This window comes from Coregonus lavaretus (assembly GCF_964263955.1).
Source record: "Coregonus lavaretus genome assembly, chromosome: 25".
NCBI classification, from domain to species: domain Eukaryota; kingdom Metazoa; phylum Chordata; class Actinopteri; order Salmoniformes; family Salmonidae; genus Coregonus; species Coregonus lavaretus.
Window position 1 is genome coordinate 21,129,664 of NC_140012.1, and position 17,147 is coordinate 21,146,810.

The 17,147-nt window shown below is 44.0% G+C and overlaps 1 protein-coding gene across 1 annotated transcript; it reads right to left on the bottom strand.

Annotated features, from left to right (window-relative positions):
* Positions 1-5,252: 5,252 nt before the first annotated feature.
* On the bottom strand, positions 5,253-16,159 carry wbp2 (WW domain binding protein 2). The gene is made up of 8 exons (XM_084142163.1): positions 15,968-16,159; positions 12,140-12,248; positions 11,871-12,009; positions 11,230-11,322; positions 10,977-11,120; positions 10,707-10,829; positions 10,430-10,500; positions 5,253-5,872 (listed from the first exon to the last, which is right to left on the bottom strand). Exons 1-8 carry the CDS (start codon positions 16,024-16,026, stop codon positions 5,825-5,827), a joined length of 786 nt encoding a protein of 261 aa, XP_083998289.1. The 5' UTR covers positions 16,027-16,159; the 3' UTR covers positions 5,253-5,824.
* Positions 16,160-17,147: the final 988 nt, after the last annotated feature.

The window sequence follows — 17,147 nt, forward strand, 5'->3', positions numbered from 1 at the left end:
GACCAGTCGTGATGGATCGGCGGGGCTCCGTGTCAACTCTAGGAGGTCCCGTCCGGTTGACAGAGAGGTAGATAGCCGGGAGATGGGCCTGACTCGAGGCTAGCTCAAGGCTGATTAGCCAACAACAACATCCATTTGATTGCAGCTAGCTAGTTGCGATGATCCGGTGTTAAATGTCCAGTGATTCAGTGATTCCGGCAGAAAAACCGATGTGTTCTGGGTCGATAACGCGCTGTGCAGACAGTGCAGACTGGTCGATAATAGTCCAGGCTAGGGCTGGCTGGTAGGTAGTGCAGGCCACGGACAATGTTGAAAGAATGCTAAAGGTGGCTAATAGCAAGTAGCTAGTTAGCTGGCTACTCTCGTCCGGTAGACAGAGAGGTAGATAGCCAGGATATGGGCCTGGCTCGAGGCTAGCTCAAGGCTAACTGGTGATTAGCCAACAGCAACATCCATTCGGTTGCGTCTAGCTAGTTGCGATCCAGTGTTAATGTCAAGTGATTCAGTTATTCCGGCAGAAAATCCGATGTTCTGAATGAAAACCGCTAACGGTGGCTAATAGCAAGTAGCTAGTTAGCTGGCTAGCTAGTTTCAACTGGAAATAAAAGGTAAGTCAATAATAGAATCCGTTCCACATTGAGTGAGGCGGGTTGCAGGAAAGTATATTTAGTAGAAGGATGAAAGTGTGATAGGGAAATATGTATAAAAAATGGGGACACGGTAAATGTGGGTAAGTAGGTCCAGTCTCTGGGTGAGGATCTGAGAGAGGCCATGACATTGGCCCAGCAGCATGCCAGTAAGCAACAAAAGAGACAAGCCGAGGTCTACAACAGACGGTCGAAGGGTCATTCGGTAGAGAAGGGAGACAGAGTTCTACTTGCTAACAAGGGAGAGAGGGGCAAGAAGAAACTGGCTGATCGCTGGGACAGTGCGGTGTACATTGTTGTTGCGAAGAACAGCTCACTGAACACATATCGTATACAACACCCTACCACTGGACGCATAAAAACTGTGCATAGGAACCTGATTATGCCAGTCAACTTTCTGCCTTTGCCTTCTTGGGAGGAACCTGAGGGTCATGGATCTCTATCGAGTGGTGACGTGATCTCTGAGATGTCTGCAGCGTCCAGCAAAACGGATGGGAGTGACGCAAGGACTGTCCAATGGGTAGCAAGCCTTCCTGAGTCTTCTGGGAGGATACTCCAAGAGGATGGTGAAGTCCCAGCTGATGGAAGTGAAGTGGAACAACCGTATGAAGTCCCCTTGAGTGAGGTGTGCTCAGCAGAAGTGGACCAGAGAGAGATTCCCAAAGCCTACAAGAGTTCTGATAGCGAAACTCCATTCAGTGGGGATGGTGCTGCGACAGATGTTGTTAACTTGGTTGAAGATGCTTCGTCTGTGTGGTCTGTGACAATCTACCAGGATTCGGATCAGTCGTCTGACACTACTAGTGTTGAGTCTGTAACTGAAAGTGTGCTGGCTCCGGATATGCCGATCTGTAGTACTCCCCAACCTGAGGTTAGACCTCTGAGCACGGTTAGTGCTGTCCGTGACATTCCTGCTAGGTTTTTGGGTGAGGGTGTTCGGACTAGACTAGGTAGATTTATTAAGCCAGTGAATAGGCTAATCCAAACTATTTCTACACAGGAAATGAAACAGTTCTTGGTTTCTCAGTGACGGTAGGATATTGCCTACCTTTTCTTTATTTTTTGTGTATGTGGTAATCTAAGTGGGTCTTAGAGTGATTTGTGGGTTTGTCTAATATTTTTGACAATTCATGTAATTTTGTGTGTAGTTCATCAGCATAAAATGTATTTGGCATGTTTTGTATACGGTTGAATAAGGGATTAGCTACCTCTTATTTTTCCTAAAGGGATAGTTTTCCAGCTGATCAACCATTTGTGGGTCTAGAATTAAGGGACTACACTGGGTTACTCTGTCGCCCTGTGGGTGTGAAATGTTTTTTTATTCTTTCTTTGCATTGTTACCTTCGAGGTAATGTGTTTTGTTTTGTGTTTATAATCTAGTGTAAAACAGTGGGGGTGAATGTAGTAGTGTGATGTTGTTCCCCTAGATTATGCACCAAGTTGCACACAAGGACCAGTTCAAGTAGGCCAGGTCAAGAGGGGATGTTAATAAGTTAATAATAATAATAATAATTCAATGTGTTTTCTTTATTTAATTACAGCTGCATAGCTAATGTTATTTTTTGGTGTACAATTTTTTTTATATATATCTATATTGTAAATACACCTGATTGTAAAAGTTTTGTATATCTTGGTTTGGTCCATCGCGGGTTATCTGTACGTACGTACCGTCTTATTGTTCTCTTTTGCCTGACTTTCAACTAGCAAGGTATGTTGTCCTTGGCTCCGTAATTTGTCAATATAAAACTGTGGTAATGTTACACAAAGTGCTGTTACGCAACTATAGGTTTTGTTACAATGTGGACAATATAAAGATTTATGTTAACAAGTTTCACCGAGCTCGCTAATTAGGGTACCTATTGTAACTTGTGAGTACTTGGGACAGTGTTTGAGTGAGTTTCCATGTGCTCACGCAGGTGCCCGAGAGCCGTGACTGCACCAAGGGCTAACATATTGTGTGTTGTTTCTTCGTGTGCAGGTATGTCTTTTATTTTGTATATCATTTTACTTGTATTGTATAGTGTGCTGTTGGGCACTGAATGTGTGCACGCAGCACCTGGACTCTCTTTTGCCTGACCTTCAACTAGCAAGGTGCCCGAGAGCTGTGACTGCACCAAGGGCTAACATATTGTGTGTTGTCTCTTCGTGTGCAGGGCAAATAAAAATAATCCAACCAGCAGACCTCCAGTTGTGGCAGTGTCTTAATTAAAAGTACACAACGCAGAACGAACCACGCTACACATGGACTGTTCTATTTTGATAACTGATCAAAATTCGTTATGCTATAGCCTATAGATCATATTTTGCCAAATGAACACATTTATTTTAGGTCATATAAAGAACAGCTATGCATGATTTAATGAAAAGCAGCAAACAGACATTGTTTCACATTCTTTAATAAAAGACAAACAGAAACAGGCAATAGGCTATACAGCTGGCTTCACAGTTTCCCCGCCTAATAGCCCACCTACAAGGAAACTCAACATATCTCGACAACTTTGAGTGCGCGAGGGGGTCTGTGCGTTGTGTAGTACCTTCCACAAAAAGTTTTGCTGTACAAAAAGAGATGTATATGATATAACCCCACCCACTTTGCCAAAGCACAGCCCCACACCACCAGAGGGATATCAACAGACCACCAACTTGAGACAAGTATAGCCCACAAAGATCTCCCCCACCAACACCCCCACCGCACGAACCCGAAGGGGTGCAAAAACCGATGTGACTTAAAAAGGACCACTCCTATTGGGAACCTTAACAGGAATGCAAACCACTCTCCCTCCTGTTGCTGAACCTAAACCTAACATGTAAAGTTTATGATGACAGTGTTGTGATGTCACCTGTACAGATGTTTTTAAGGTCCTGTTGTGGGACACCGACTTGAACGGGAGGTGATTAGTAAGCACAGCTGTGACACAGGAATCTTCTGGAATGTTAATGTTCTGGAACATGGGATCAGACTCGGTACAGCGGACTAGTCTTTGGGAAACTGATGTGGAAACTTGTCAAACAAGGCAATTATATAGCATATAAATGTATACAGAAAAATAAAATACTGTCAAATGAATAAAATGGGCACACTTGATCACACAAGATCAGTTTAATAAAATCCAATCCAAAGGATATTAGTTGCAATTGAGACCATGCTTTGCTTTTGTTTTTTGTCTTTTCAATAAAATACTCAATCAATTGATGGGAGTTTGAAATAAATATATATATTTTTTAAGTGCAAAGAATCAGGTGACGGCCTTGTGCCACAGAGGGAGAAAGAGAGAAAGATGGAGGCCAAAATATTAACGTGCTCAGATAAGATTCAGAGATTGACCTCAAACATGTCAGTAAAGTACACATCACAAAATAAGTAGAGCCATTACTGTTAAAAGTTAGTGAAGTGACCTAGTCCGTTGATTAGTGTGAGTCCAGAACACTGTAGTGCTGTGATGCAAATTATAATTTTTTATCTTTGATCTGATGTGGTGGGTGAGTGAGTTCTAGAATGTTCAGAAGAGTGACACACAGGACATGACATCATAGGGCAACTGCTCTATACACACAGGCAGTAGCAGTAGTAGCAGATAGCTATTTCTCTTAAATTGTGGGCACAAATTTGTTTACATCCCTGTTAGTGAGCATTTCTCCTTTGCCAACATAATCCATCCACCTGACAGGTGTGGCATATCAAGAAGCTGATTAAACAGCATGATCATTACACAGGTGCACCTTGTACTGGGGACAATAAAAGGACACTACAATGTGCAGTTTTGTCACACAACACAATGCCACCGATATCTCAAGTTGAGGGAGCATGCAATTAGGAATGTCCACCAGAGCTGTTGCCAGAGAATTGAATGTTCATTTCTCTACCATAAGCCACCTCCAACATCATTTTAGAGAATTTAGCAGTACGTCCAACCGGCCTCACAACCGCAGATCACGTGTAACCACGCCAGCCCAGGACTTCCACATCCGGCTTCTTCACCTGCGGGATCATCTGAGACCAGCCACCCAGACAGCTGATGAAACTGAGGAGTATTTTCTTTCTGTAATAAAGCCCTTTTGTGGGGAAAAACTCCTTCTGATTGGCTGGGCCTCGCTCCCCAGTGGGTGGGCCTGGCTCCCAAGCGGGTGGGCCTACGCACTCCCAGGCCCACCCATGGCTGCACCCCTGCCCAGTCATGTGAAATCCATAGATTAGGGCCCAATTTATTTATTTCAATTGACTGATTTCCTTTTATGAACTGTAATTCAGTAAAATCGTTGAAATTGTTGCATGTTATGTTTATATTTTTGTTCAGTATAGTTTGACTAGGATCAGGGATTCACTAGTATTCTACACTACACCTGACCTTATGGTACCGGTCAACACAAAGGGTGAGTCTCAAATGACACCATATTCCCTATATACAAGGGTGTAATTTCAGATGTGTACCATAAGTCAAGCTTCACCAACTCTTCTGTATTTAACCTTTTTTTTATTCAGTTTAGTCTCATTGCAATAATATTTATTTTTCAACAGAGACCTGGTCCAATGATCTACTCCTATCCTCTCATATTTAAGTAGTCACATTAAAATCCTGTACAGACAAATAATAAATAAATAAAAAATTAAATCAACAATACAGCCTTTCGCTAGCCACTGGATAGATTAGCACAGAAATCACTTCATTCAGTCCAGTTTGATAGGTCGTCTTAGAAAATAAATCAGCTTCTCACCAAAACAACCTGCTAAACCTTGAGCCTGCCCGTTTCTGCTTCAGCCAACATGCCATTGTCATGTCTAGCAAGAAAATGTAGGGTTTGCTAATACAGAAAAAGGAAGGTACCCAAGACTAGTACTAAACATCACCTCAGTCTTAACCTAATATTCCCCTGTTTCCTGACAGCTTTGGCCCAAACAAGCTACAATCATATCATCAACCACTCTAGAAGAGCTGTAAGTTACACTGTATAGTTAAAGTCACCTGGGTATGATAGAATTGTTTAGTGGAATTCAGGTAGAAGGGAACTGCCTGTACACAAGCTGGAGAAAGCTGGGAGGGATTCAAAGGGAGCAAAGTAGACAAAGAGGAGAGAGACCAAAAGAAGGGGTTGGTAGAAGAGAAAGGAAGAGGAAGACATCATAGGGGTGGAGGGAACAGGTTGTGTGAAGGAGGAGTGGGAGCTGAGATACAGGCGCTCTACTGGGTCTTCTTGTCCTCAGTAGGAGAGTAGGGGGGAGGTTTGTCCTGGAGAAAAGGAGAAAAACAAAACATGATTACATATTACAGATATACACAGCATGGAGGACAAAATCAACTCTGAGTTAAAACCATTTGATTAAAGTACTACATTGATACTATGCTCATTTGATACAGTGAGGGAAAAAAGTATTTGATCCCCTGCTGATTTTGTACGTTGGCCCACTGACAAAGACATGATCAGTCTATAATTGTAATGGTAGGTTTATTTGAACAGTGAGAGACAGAATAACAACAACAAAAATCCAGAAAAACGCATGTCAAAAATGTTATAAATTGATTAGCATTTTAATGAGGAAAATAAGTATTTGACCCCTCTGCAAAACATGACTTAGTACTTGGTGGCAAAACCCTTGTTGGCAATCACAGAGGTCAGACGTTTCTTGTAGTTGGCCACCAGGTTTGCACACATCTCAGGAGGGATTTTGTCCCACTCCTCTTTGTAGATCTTCTCCAAGTCATTAATGTTTCGAGGCTGACGTTTGGAAACTCGAACCTTCAGCTCCCTCCACAGAATTTCTATGGGATTAAGGTCTGGAGACTGGCTAGGCCACTCCAGGACCTTAATGTGCTTCTTCTTGAGCCACTCCTTTGTTGCCTTGGCCGTGTGTTTTGGGTCATTGTCATGCTGGAATACCCATCCACGACCCATTTTCAATGCCCTGGCTGAGGGAAGGAGGTTCTCACCCAAGATTTGACGGTACATGGCCCCGTCCATCGTCCCTTTGATGCGGTGAAGTTGTCCTGTCCCCTTAGCAGAAAAACACCCCCAAAGCATAATGTTTCCACCTCCATGTTTGACGGTGGGGATGGTGTTCTTGGGGTCATAGGCAGCATTCCTCCTCCTCCAAACACGGCGAGTTGAGTTGATGCCAAAGAGCTCCATTTTGGTCTCATCTGACAACAACACTTTCACCCAGTTCTCCTCTGAATCATTCAGATGTTCATTGGCAAACTTCAGACGGGCCTGTATATGTGCTTTCTTGAGCAGGGGGACCTTGCGGGCGCTGCAGGATTTCAGTCCTTCACGGCGTAGTGTGTTACCAATTGTTTTCTTGGTGACTATGGTCCCAGCTGCCTTGAGATCATTGACAAGATCCTCCCGTGTAGTTCTGGGCTGATTCCTCACCGTTCTCATGATCACTGCAACTCCACGAGGTGAGATCTTGCATGGAGCCCCAGGCCGAGGGAGATTGACAGTTCTTTTGTTTCTTCCATTTGCGAATAATCGCACCAACTGTTGTCACCTTCTCACCAAGCTGCTTGGCGATGGTCTTGTAGCCCATTCCAACCTTGTGTAGGTCTACAATCTTGTCCCTGACATCCTTGGAGAGCTGTTTGGTTTTGGCCATGGTGGAGAGTTTGGAATCTGATTGATTGATTGCTTCTGTGGACAGGTGTCTTTTATACAGGTAACAAACTGAGATTAGGAGCACTCCCTTTAAGAGTGTGCTCCTAATCTCAGCTCGTTACCTGTATAAAAGAAACCTGGGAGCCACAAATCTTTCTGATTGAGAGGGGGTCAAATACTTATTTCCCTCATTCAAATGCAAATCAATTTCTAACATTTTTGACATGCGTTTTTCTGGATTATTTTGTTGTTATTCTGTCTCTCACTGTTCAAATAAACCTACCATTAAAATTATAGACTGATCATTTCTTTGTCAGTGGGCAAATGTACAAAATCAGCAGGGGATCAAATACTTTTTTCCCTCACTGTATACTGTCAGCTCCTACGCTAGATATACCAGGATAACATTTGCTATTTGCTTTGACTAGTTTCTCCAACCTGTCTGTGTCTGACTTGGGGCTGTGGCTGTCATTAACTTTTGTCAGCTGGTTATTGTCATGCAAAAGACTGCGGGTCTCACAGTAATTGACGATTAATTAACAAACATTTAGCATCTCCAGGCCTCCACGCATTATGATATGAAGAATAGGTATTTCAAAAGAACAGAATATGAGTTGGCCTACTGTATGTCATCTGGCTATGCGCCATGCCATAGGCTTGTTCATTTAGCAGACAACATATGCTTATAAGTCCTGTGCCATTATTTTATATGATTTTATAGTAAGAATACTATAATTGAACTTAGTTGAATGAAATAGAAAGGATATTTTTCCCATTCTGGATCGAGTGTGCATACAGAGGGAAAAAAGTATTTGATCCCCTGCTGATTTTCTACGTTTGCCCACTGACAAAGAAATGATCAGTCTATAATTTTAATGGTAGGTTTATTTGAACATTGAGAGACAGAATAACAACAACAAAAAATCCAGAAAAACGCATGTCAAAAATGTTATAAATTGATTTGCATTTTAATGAGGGAAATAAGTATTTGACCCCTCTGCAAAACATGACTTAGTACTTGGTGGCAAAACCCTTGTTGGCAATCACAGAGGTCAGACATTTCTTGTAGTTGGCCACCAGGTTTGCACACATCTCAGGAGGGATTTTGTCCCACTCCTCTTTGCAGATCTTCTCCAAGTCATTAAGGTTTCGAGGCTGACGTTTGGCAACTCGAACCTTCAGCTCCCTCCACAGATTTGCTATGGGATTATACTTATTTCCCTCATTAAAATGCAAATCAATTTATAACATTTTTGTCTCTCACTGTTCAAATAAACCTACCATTAAAATTATAGACTGATCATTTCTTTGTCAGTGGGCAAACGTACAAAATCAGCAGGGGATCAAATACTTTTTTCCCCTCACTGTATGAAGTGGCTGTTGAGCATAAGTGATCATTTTAAACAGGTCCTATACGCTAGATTTAGAGTTATTTGGCAACTTTAGTTGTGAATGATACAAACCTTAGAAGGTCTTAGAAATCAAAAGATATGGGCTGCATGACCATAGGCTATTGATGATTTGAGAAAGTCGCAAAAAAAAAAAGGTTCAACTCTGTTCCTTGCCTCAGGCTGCACACGCTGTTCTCTCATGAAGTGATCATATTTTCACCTAACAGACTATTCTCAATTTAATCTTAACTAATATGTAAAAATGTGTTTTGATTTAGAATGGCCCATTGTCAAATGGGCCGGAACAGCAGCAAAAATAAAATAAAAAAAGACATCTGTATGCATTCGAAAAGCGAATGGAGGTCACTTTCCCGCGGTTCGTTTTTTCAATCATGCTGAGTAGGCTACTCTGGTTATTTCACTCCATGCATCAACCACTGTTTGAGGAGCATGCAGCCTCTCGCTGCGCAACAGGTGATATTCTGCCAAACTCTGTATGCCATGGGCTCTCCAACCCTGTTCCTGCAGCTACCCAGTGCTTAATTTGGGAAACTAAGTGAAATACGTTCGGGAACATTGATAGTAATATGTTTTCTAAGGAAACATTTCATTAAACTATTGACAGCCCCTCTCTGCTTGCTCGAGAAAGGAATGTAGGAGAGAGAGGAGATGGAAATGCACAGTCTGTAGCTAAAAGGTAATGCATCAGCCTATTCATTATGAAAATATAAAAAAATGCACTATTACTAGGGTATTCAAAATCAAATTAACTATAATTGTAAGCTAACTCTGTAAGCCTGCCTAGGCCTATACGTTCTCTCCCAGAATCATAGAAGGTTTGGAGCGTAGCATAAGATAACCAGTCCATCCAGTATGCATAATAATACAGGCGATTACTAGAATTTGTTCAATTTTGGAGTATATGCTCAACCAATTATGTACCAAAGACATCTTTGGGGGGCTTGGGCTTAGGCTCAAATATAGGCCTATGCATATGCTCTAATATACTTATGGGTGTTTTGAATCAATCATCACCTTAGAAAACGCTGTCCATTTCGTTGTGCTAGGCTTTGAAACAACATCCACAACCAACATATTTTCCACTCCGTTTCAACATGTTGTTGAACTTCTTTCTTCAAATTGATCAATCACAGTGAGGTGAGTTTTAAAAGCACGATACTGTTTTGATGATAAGTGTTTGATGTGATTTTCGATGGCATTTGCATTGATTTCAGAGTGGTTAGAGGGACAATACAGCCCTGAGTACCAGGCCATTAGCGACCTGATAGTCGTTAGCAAATTGGGTACTACCAACTCATGTCCAGACTGCATCAAAGGAGATTAGGTGACTCAAAAGGTCACGTGGAATTTTACTGCGTTCATGACTGCCGGTGTAGCGGTAATACTGTCACCACAACAGCCCTAGTCTGACTATTCTCCACCTGAGAGGAAGTGAGCACCTTTACTCTGGTTGCACTGTAAGGGGGATGTCATTCACAGGTCTCTGTACCACTGGATTGTTCCTCTCTCATTGGTCCTGTGCTGCTTCCTGCATGGCATTCATTGGCTGTACTCTGAGCTGCTCTTTGTTTATTGGTCAGGCAGCTGTCTGCATTGACTTGCCCTGATGACCCTGCCTACTACCTGCTACTGGGCCAACAATTTAAATATAATGGGGAGAATCCATACCCTACTACAGTGAAATGTTATCCATGTGTATTTGATCAATATTCCTTCCTACACTTAATGTTTAAAGTCAGATTTAGAGTGGTAAAATTGTAAAATGGTGGTAAACAGGCGTACCTGTGGTAGGTAGGTGGGAGGGAGTGTGGCACAGCTGGCACTGGCTGCTGCCTCTGCTGCCTTTGCCTCGGCTGGGGGAGGAGAGAGAAGCGCAAGTTAATTCATTGTCCTATTATTTAATGCTTTGGCAGCATGGGATCACTCACATCTTGCTAATTAAAACTATCACTAATGAAGGAACTTTGCAAGAGTGAGTTAGAAAGAGAGGGAGAGAGGGTGAGCGAGGGGAAGGATAGAGAGAGCGAGAGAGAAAGCGAGAACCAAAATGACTTCTGACCTGCAGGTGTGGAGGGCAGGTCGGGGTCGTGGGGGGGCTGCTGTCCCAGGGGGGCGGAGTAGGGAGGAGGGGGCATGTAGGCCGCAGGGCCATCAAACACTGCAGGGTTGGGGTAGAATGCATCTGGAAAGAAACAACAGACAGTGGTTAGATATGAGATGCAATAATACATGGACTGTTTTGTGTGATAAAAATATTTTTCAATGTTCAATTAGACAAGTACAAAACATTAAAAGGAAGACAACTGTAGTCTTCATGTCTGGTCAGTACCTGGTGGAGGGGGGTTGGGGTAGGAGTACCCAGGTGGGGGTCCCGCCGGGTACCCATTGGCTGGGGGAGGAGGGTAGGCATATGCCCCGTTGGCCATGTAGGGACAGCCCCCAAAGCCAACACTCACAGGCTGCCCTCTGGACGCTGCACAGGGGAAGAAGAGAGGGGGAAACACATCCATTTAAACTAACTATTTCAAAGGCGCTAGTCACTGGGTAAAATGGTAAAAGAATAAGCTCCAAAAGTCCTTTACCTTGTGCAGCGACCTGTAACATGTACTGTCCAAACTCTATGGCTCCTCCAGCCGCAAACACCAGCTTAAAGGTGGCACAGCCCTCCCAGCCTCCTGAGATAGTGATAGAAGTACAGTTAACTCTTTCAAAAAATTAAAGATGATAAAACATATTCCAGATTTTAATCTAAAGTGAGCCTGTTCCTCCAAGGTTTGGCAGAGAGATCAAGAAGACTTTCCTTTTATGTCCATTTTAAGCACAGCAATGGTCCTTGACTAGGTATGTCTCATAAATGTACTTATTATGCATAGTCACTTTACCCCTACCTACATGTACAAATTACCTCGACTAACCTGTACCTCCCGCACATTGACTCGGTACCGGTAACCCCTGTATATAGCTTCATTATTGTTATTTTATTGTGTAACTTTTTTTTCCCGTTTATTTAGTAAATATTTTCTTAACTCTATTTTCTTAAAACTGCATTGTTGGTTAAGGGCTTGTAAGTAAGCATTTCATGGTAAGGTCTACACCTGTTGTATTCAGCGCATGTGACAAATAAAATGTGATTTGATTTGATGTATGTTTCTCTGCTACTGACAGTGGGAAGTCTGGTGGGAGATACAGTCATAGACTCACTCTCTCACACACAAACACACACCTCCGGGCTCTGCGCTGACTGTGCCTTTGATGTAGTTGGCCCCCAGGACAGGCTGTTTGACCTCACAGCCCTTCATCAGGTAGAAAGGCATCATGAAGGATTGCAGAGCATCATGACCCCCCTTCGCCACAAAGATCACCTGGGGACAGACAACCTGGATTACACTCATCCTTTTCTTTCATATCTAGACAGGTGCCTACAGGGTTAGGGACTGGGTTGGGATTGGGTGTATAAAAATGTTTGTATGGTAAAGACGTGTCTCCTCTTACCCTGTAGGGAGTCAGGAAGATGCTCCCCTTCTTACTCTTCCTGAAGGCATCAGGCAGGCACTCTGCTTCACAGAATACCAGCTCCACGTTCTCATAGCTCATCAACACACTGATGACACACACACACACTTTTGTCAACATATAAGTTTGAAGTTGCAAGTCAATTCAGTGTTAATTTACCTAAATCAACATGACAATCATTATTTTCCATAACCACACAGATTTTTTTTTTAAAAGAGCATGCTTATGAGATCAGGGGGACATTGTGCAACTGTCCGAGTTGGTCAGTTACCATAAGTGGTCCATTGCTTATCTCCAGTAAAGAACTAGTAAGGTGTAATAGGCTAAGGCTTGGTGACACACTAGTGGCTGGCTAGGAGGCTAGTTACAACACTTTAATAGGTTTACCCTTTTACCTGCCATGCCCGCATGACAGATACGTAACACGTATTTTGGGGAAAACAGCAGAAAAATCTACAATATTTGACAGAGCAGGCCTATTCGTACAGCCACACATCCCTAGCTAGTTAGATAGTTAGCCATCTTTTGCATCTTTGCAGAGGCTGACTTATGCCACGTTCACATCATGTCGGAAACTCAAATTCCCGACTTGCTTAGGCGGAAGTGTCGGATCCCGAGTTTCCCACTTGGGAGTTACCAGAATCAACCAATAGGAAGCTCTATGCAAATATCTTAACGTTCATTTTAACTCGGAGGTCCCGAGTTTGCGACGTGAACACGGCATAATGGTGCTTTCAACTGGGAACTCTGAAAAACCGAGATCAAATGGGAGAGCAGGAGGAGCAATGACGCAAAAGTGTAAGAATGGCACGCTGCTAAGATCAGAGATTTGTCTCCCGTGTATACACCTTCGTTCGAGGAGTACATACCTACAGCTCCTGATTACAAACCAATTAATCTTACTTATAGGTCATCATGCTCTCTTGAGAACCTTGATGATCTCGAAATGGAGTCAGTCGGCAGTGGTGAGTGCCTACCTGCGGCGTAAGATGTAGTGGGCCTACCTGCGGCGTAGGATGTAGTGGGCCTACCTGCAGCGTAGGATGTAGTGGGCCTACCTGCGGCGTAAGATGTAGTGGGCCTACCTGTGGCGTAGGATGTAGTGGGCCTACCTGCGGCATAGGATGTAGTGGGCCTACCTGCGGCGTAGGATGTAGTGGGCCTACCTGCGGCGTAGGATGTAGTGGGCCTACCTGCAGCGTAGGATGTAGTGGGCCTACCTGCGGCGTAGGATGTAGTGGGCCTACCTGTGGCGTAGAGTGTAGTGGGCCTACCTGCGGCGTAAGATGTAGTGGGCCTACCTGCGGCGTAGGATGTAGTGGGCCTACCTGCAGCAGCGTAGGATGTAGTGGGCCTACCTGCAGCAGCGTAGGATGTAGTGGGCCTACCTGCGGCGTAGGATGTAGTGGGCCTACCTGCGGCGTAGGATGTAGTGGGCCTACCTGCGGCGTAGGATGTAGTGGGCCTACCTGCGGCGTAGGATGTAGTGGGCCTACCTGCGGGCGTAGGATGTAGTGGGCCTACCTGCGGCGACAGGTGTGGTATAGTCTTCCAATGTTTGCCCTACCAGATATCATTTTGGACCGGTAGGAGTGAGATTTTTGGAAAGAGTGGATTCCTGCTTTTTTGCTGACCCATGCGTAGTGTTAAGCTGGGTAAATGACAAACTGGGAATGGTTACATCTGTGAAAGTTTCAAGAAGTAGAATTGTTTAGATTTTTTGTGTATCCGCCTCCCAGAGGAAGCGGGCCCTTCAAGTCACGCGGCTCGGGGTTAAACCTGTGGTGTGCTTTGGTCTCCGGAGCAGGGCGTTACTAAAATGGGTGATCAGTGGGGTAGCATTGAGTGTAGAGGTGGATCAAATGAAAAGGAATATTCTTAGTGTTTGTGACGCCCGCCTTTTGATGAGAAGTAGACCCGGTGGCAATGGCGAGACTGAGAACACCCAGTCTGTCTTGTTGAGCTTTGACAGAGTTTCTTCCTGATAAGGTCAGGTTATATTTTCTATTCTGTGAGGGCCTATGTTCCGAAACCCGCTTCGGTGCTTTAGGTGCCAAGGATTCTGACATGTTGCAGCAGTGTGTAGACGGGAGATCCCACGATGTGAGAAATGTGCAGGAGGGCAAAGTCAGAGGGAGTGTACAGTTGGGATAGAGAAAGCACTGTGTCAACTGTGGGGGTGCCCACGCAACTGGGGATCCGAAATGACCTGTGAGAGAGTCAGATTGAGATTGCCAGAGTTCGAGTGGGGCAGAAAGTTTCCTATGCTGAGGCAGTGAAGAGAGTAGAGGATAGCCCAAGGGTGAGTTAGTCGACTGGTAGCCTCCAGTGAGTAGGCCTGAAGAGAGAGAGTGAGTTTTAGTAAGGTTGGATTTCTTGCGTTTATAGCCATGGTAATCAACTGCACTGATGGAGCAAAAATCACAGAAGATAGAGGCGGTAGTTGCAGCAGCAGAGATATTTGGGTGTGAGAGAAGGGGTTCCATCCTCACAGGCTGACGGCCTTGTGTAGGATCGTTTAGGGCCAAGAAGTGGGATGGGGTGGTGGGATTTTGGGGATAGTGTATAGGTGCAGGGTTAGATGGTGGTGCAATTTAAGTTTTTGCCATTCCCCTTTATTTTTTTGTTTTGTCACAATGTGGAATGCACATTCCTAACTGAGAAAGGCAGCAATATGCCAAAAAGAGTCTGCCAGAAATTCACAATAAGAAGAAGAAGAGGTCAAATCATGACATCAGTGGTCTTCATGTCGGAGTTCTAGAAAGATGCCCGTTTTGGATGACCATTCAAAACTATTTTCCCCAGTCGGAGCTCGTTTTTTTCTGAGTTCCCAGTTGTCTTGAACTCACTGAAGTCGGAGATAAACTCAACCTAAACTGATGAGCTATAGTGACACTGACAGGCAGTAAACACACGATTCGACTGTCATCATTATGCAAGAGCTAGCTTCTGAGTCCTGGCCAAGTTGTTGACAAGGCAAGATCTATTAGCTAGTTTGCCAGGTGCCTGAAAGAATACGCAATGTCAAAGCTACACATAGCTACAAAACATTGATTGGCTAGCTGTTAAGCTAAACAGAAATCTAGCTACTACCTAGCTACATAGGGGGAATCTCAATTTTATACTCCTCGTGTCCCCTCTCCTCGCCTCTTGCTCAAAACCCATTGGATGAGAAAGCCAGAGGTCCCGCCCCTCTGACCTTCTCCAAAAATGGGTTTTGAGGAGGTGAAGTGAGGACGCGAGGAGTAAGCAAATTGACATTCTCCCATACACACAGCTAGCTCACTAACGTAACTCTACCAAAGTCAGTACAGTATGAAGATAGGCAGGAATTGCTTCTCCAATAGAAATCCCCGATCATGTTTGAAGGCGATGGCATGGCGATGTTGGCTAACTAAGCTCATGCGCATACACACGTCAGGGTCTAACTTTCGTCTCGCGCCGAACTGCGCATGTGCAGGCCGTCAAATCAAAAATCAAAAACGTGTCAGTTTGTCACTTTCACGAGGTTGGAGTAATCACATATTCAAATACTTAATACATTGGCTCGAATCTAGCTTGTGCCTTTAGATTTCGAAAAGATTAACAACCATGGTAGAATTCACTTCTCTCATTTGACTTCTCAAACCCCAAACACCGGCCTGGTCCGCTTAGTCTGCTTCGCAAGTGTTCCCGGAAGTCTAGCGATATTGCGTCTCTGTGTTTAGAAACTCTGTGCGTCTACTACGACTAGCTTGCTCACGTTGACTGAAGAGCATTAGCTAGCTAGTATGAGCAAGCTAGCTAACTCTAGCTATCTAACGTTACCTTTCACTGTTGGTGATAATGACGCCTCCGGATTCAGAATTGTTCTTGTTCAAAGCCATTGCGATGTCGCCTCGTAACTACCGAGTGGAATGAACAAAGTAAAAGACTGACAAATGCAGTCTCAAATGTAAACTGAATCAAATCTGTTTGTAGTTTCACTAGTCCGCCTGCTCCACGGACCACTTTTGTTGTGACGCTGATGCGCCTGCACTTTCTGGCATGTTACGCCCACACGGCCATGTCATCTCTGAAAAGTGGCTCTTTCTGGCCATTTCTACAGAGAGAGAGTGGACGACTTTAGAAAGATGTCATTAAGGTACACAGTGAAGTGATTTACCATACTGTATTTTGTTAAACATATTATCAGTTGAATTTGAAAGAGCTCTACAGTACCCAATATTTAGGCTACTTATTACATTTTAGTCATTTAGCAAACGCTCTTATCCAGAGCGACTTACAGTTAGTGAGTGCATACATTTTCATACTGGCCCCCCGTGGGAAACGAACCCACAACCCTGGCGTTGCAAGCGCCATGCTCTACCAACTGAGCTACAGGGGACTATGTTTTGTCGGATAAACATTCCAAACAGCCTACCCGACTGCTCTGAGGCATCCGCATGGTCCTACAGCACACCGTTGACTTGTTTTGTATCACATTCCAATGATAAAACTGGGGGGGACAAAAATGCAATTTCAGAATGTGGGGGGGACATGTCCCCCCTATCCCCAGTGAAAGTTGTGCCCCTGTCTTGTGTTATACCTTTACATAACAGGATTGCTACTGTGTACATTTCTGTGCCTAATGCAAAGCAACCATGTTCAATATTTACATTTTATTGACTTGCCTAATCTACACATAACAGGACATTGCCATGTGTAAGGCCCTGAGGGCCGTAGTTATAGCCTTCTTGGTCAGGCAAAACTCAGACCCCTTACATTTTGTTGCACACTGAGCTCAAACCAAGCAATGTTGCCTGAACCAAGATGTTGATGAAGTAACAGAGGTTCACTGTAGTTTCTAGAAGAAGCTTGGTGGTGATGGGCTGATGAGTGTTGTTGCAACAGAGACAGACGCGAAGAGAACACCATGCAGAGGAGAGAGAAACATGCCATGGTCTGTGTGTGTACGAGTGTGTGTGTTTGTTTGTTTATGCGTTTGTATGTGTGTATACTACTGTAT

Bases quoted from the DNA above. Each gene is read 5' to 3' on its own strand.
- wbp2 (XM_084142163.1), bottom strand. From the start codon at position 16,026: ATGGCTTTGAACAAGAACAATTCTGAATCCGGAGGCGTCATTATCACC. The intron at 12,010-12,139 runs GTAAGAGGAGAC...GTCTGTCCCCAG, and splicing joins TCTTCCTGACTCCCTACAGG to GTGATCTTTGTGGCGAAGGG. The intron at 11,323-11,870 runs GTGTGTGTTTGT...TCACTATCTCAG, and splicing joins AGTCAGCGCAGAGCCCGGAG to GAGGCTGGGAGGGCTGTGCC.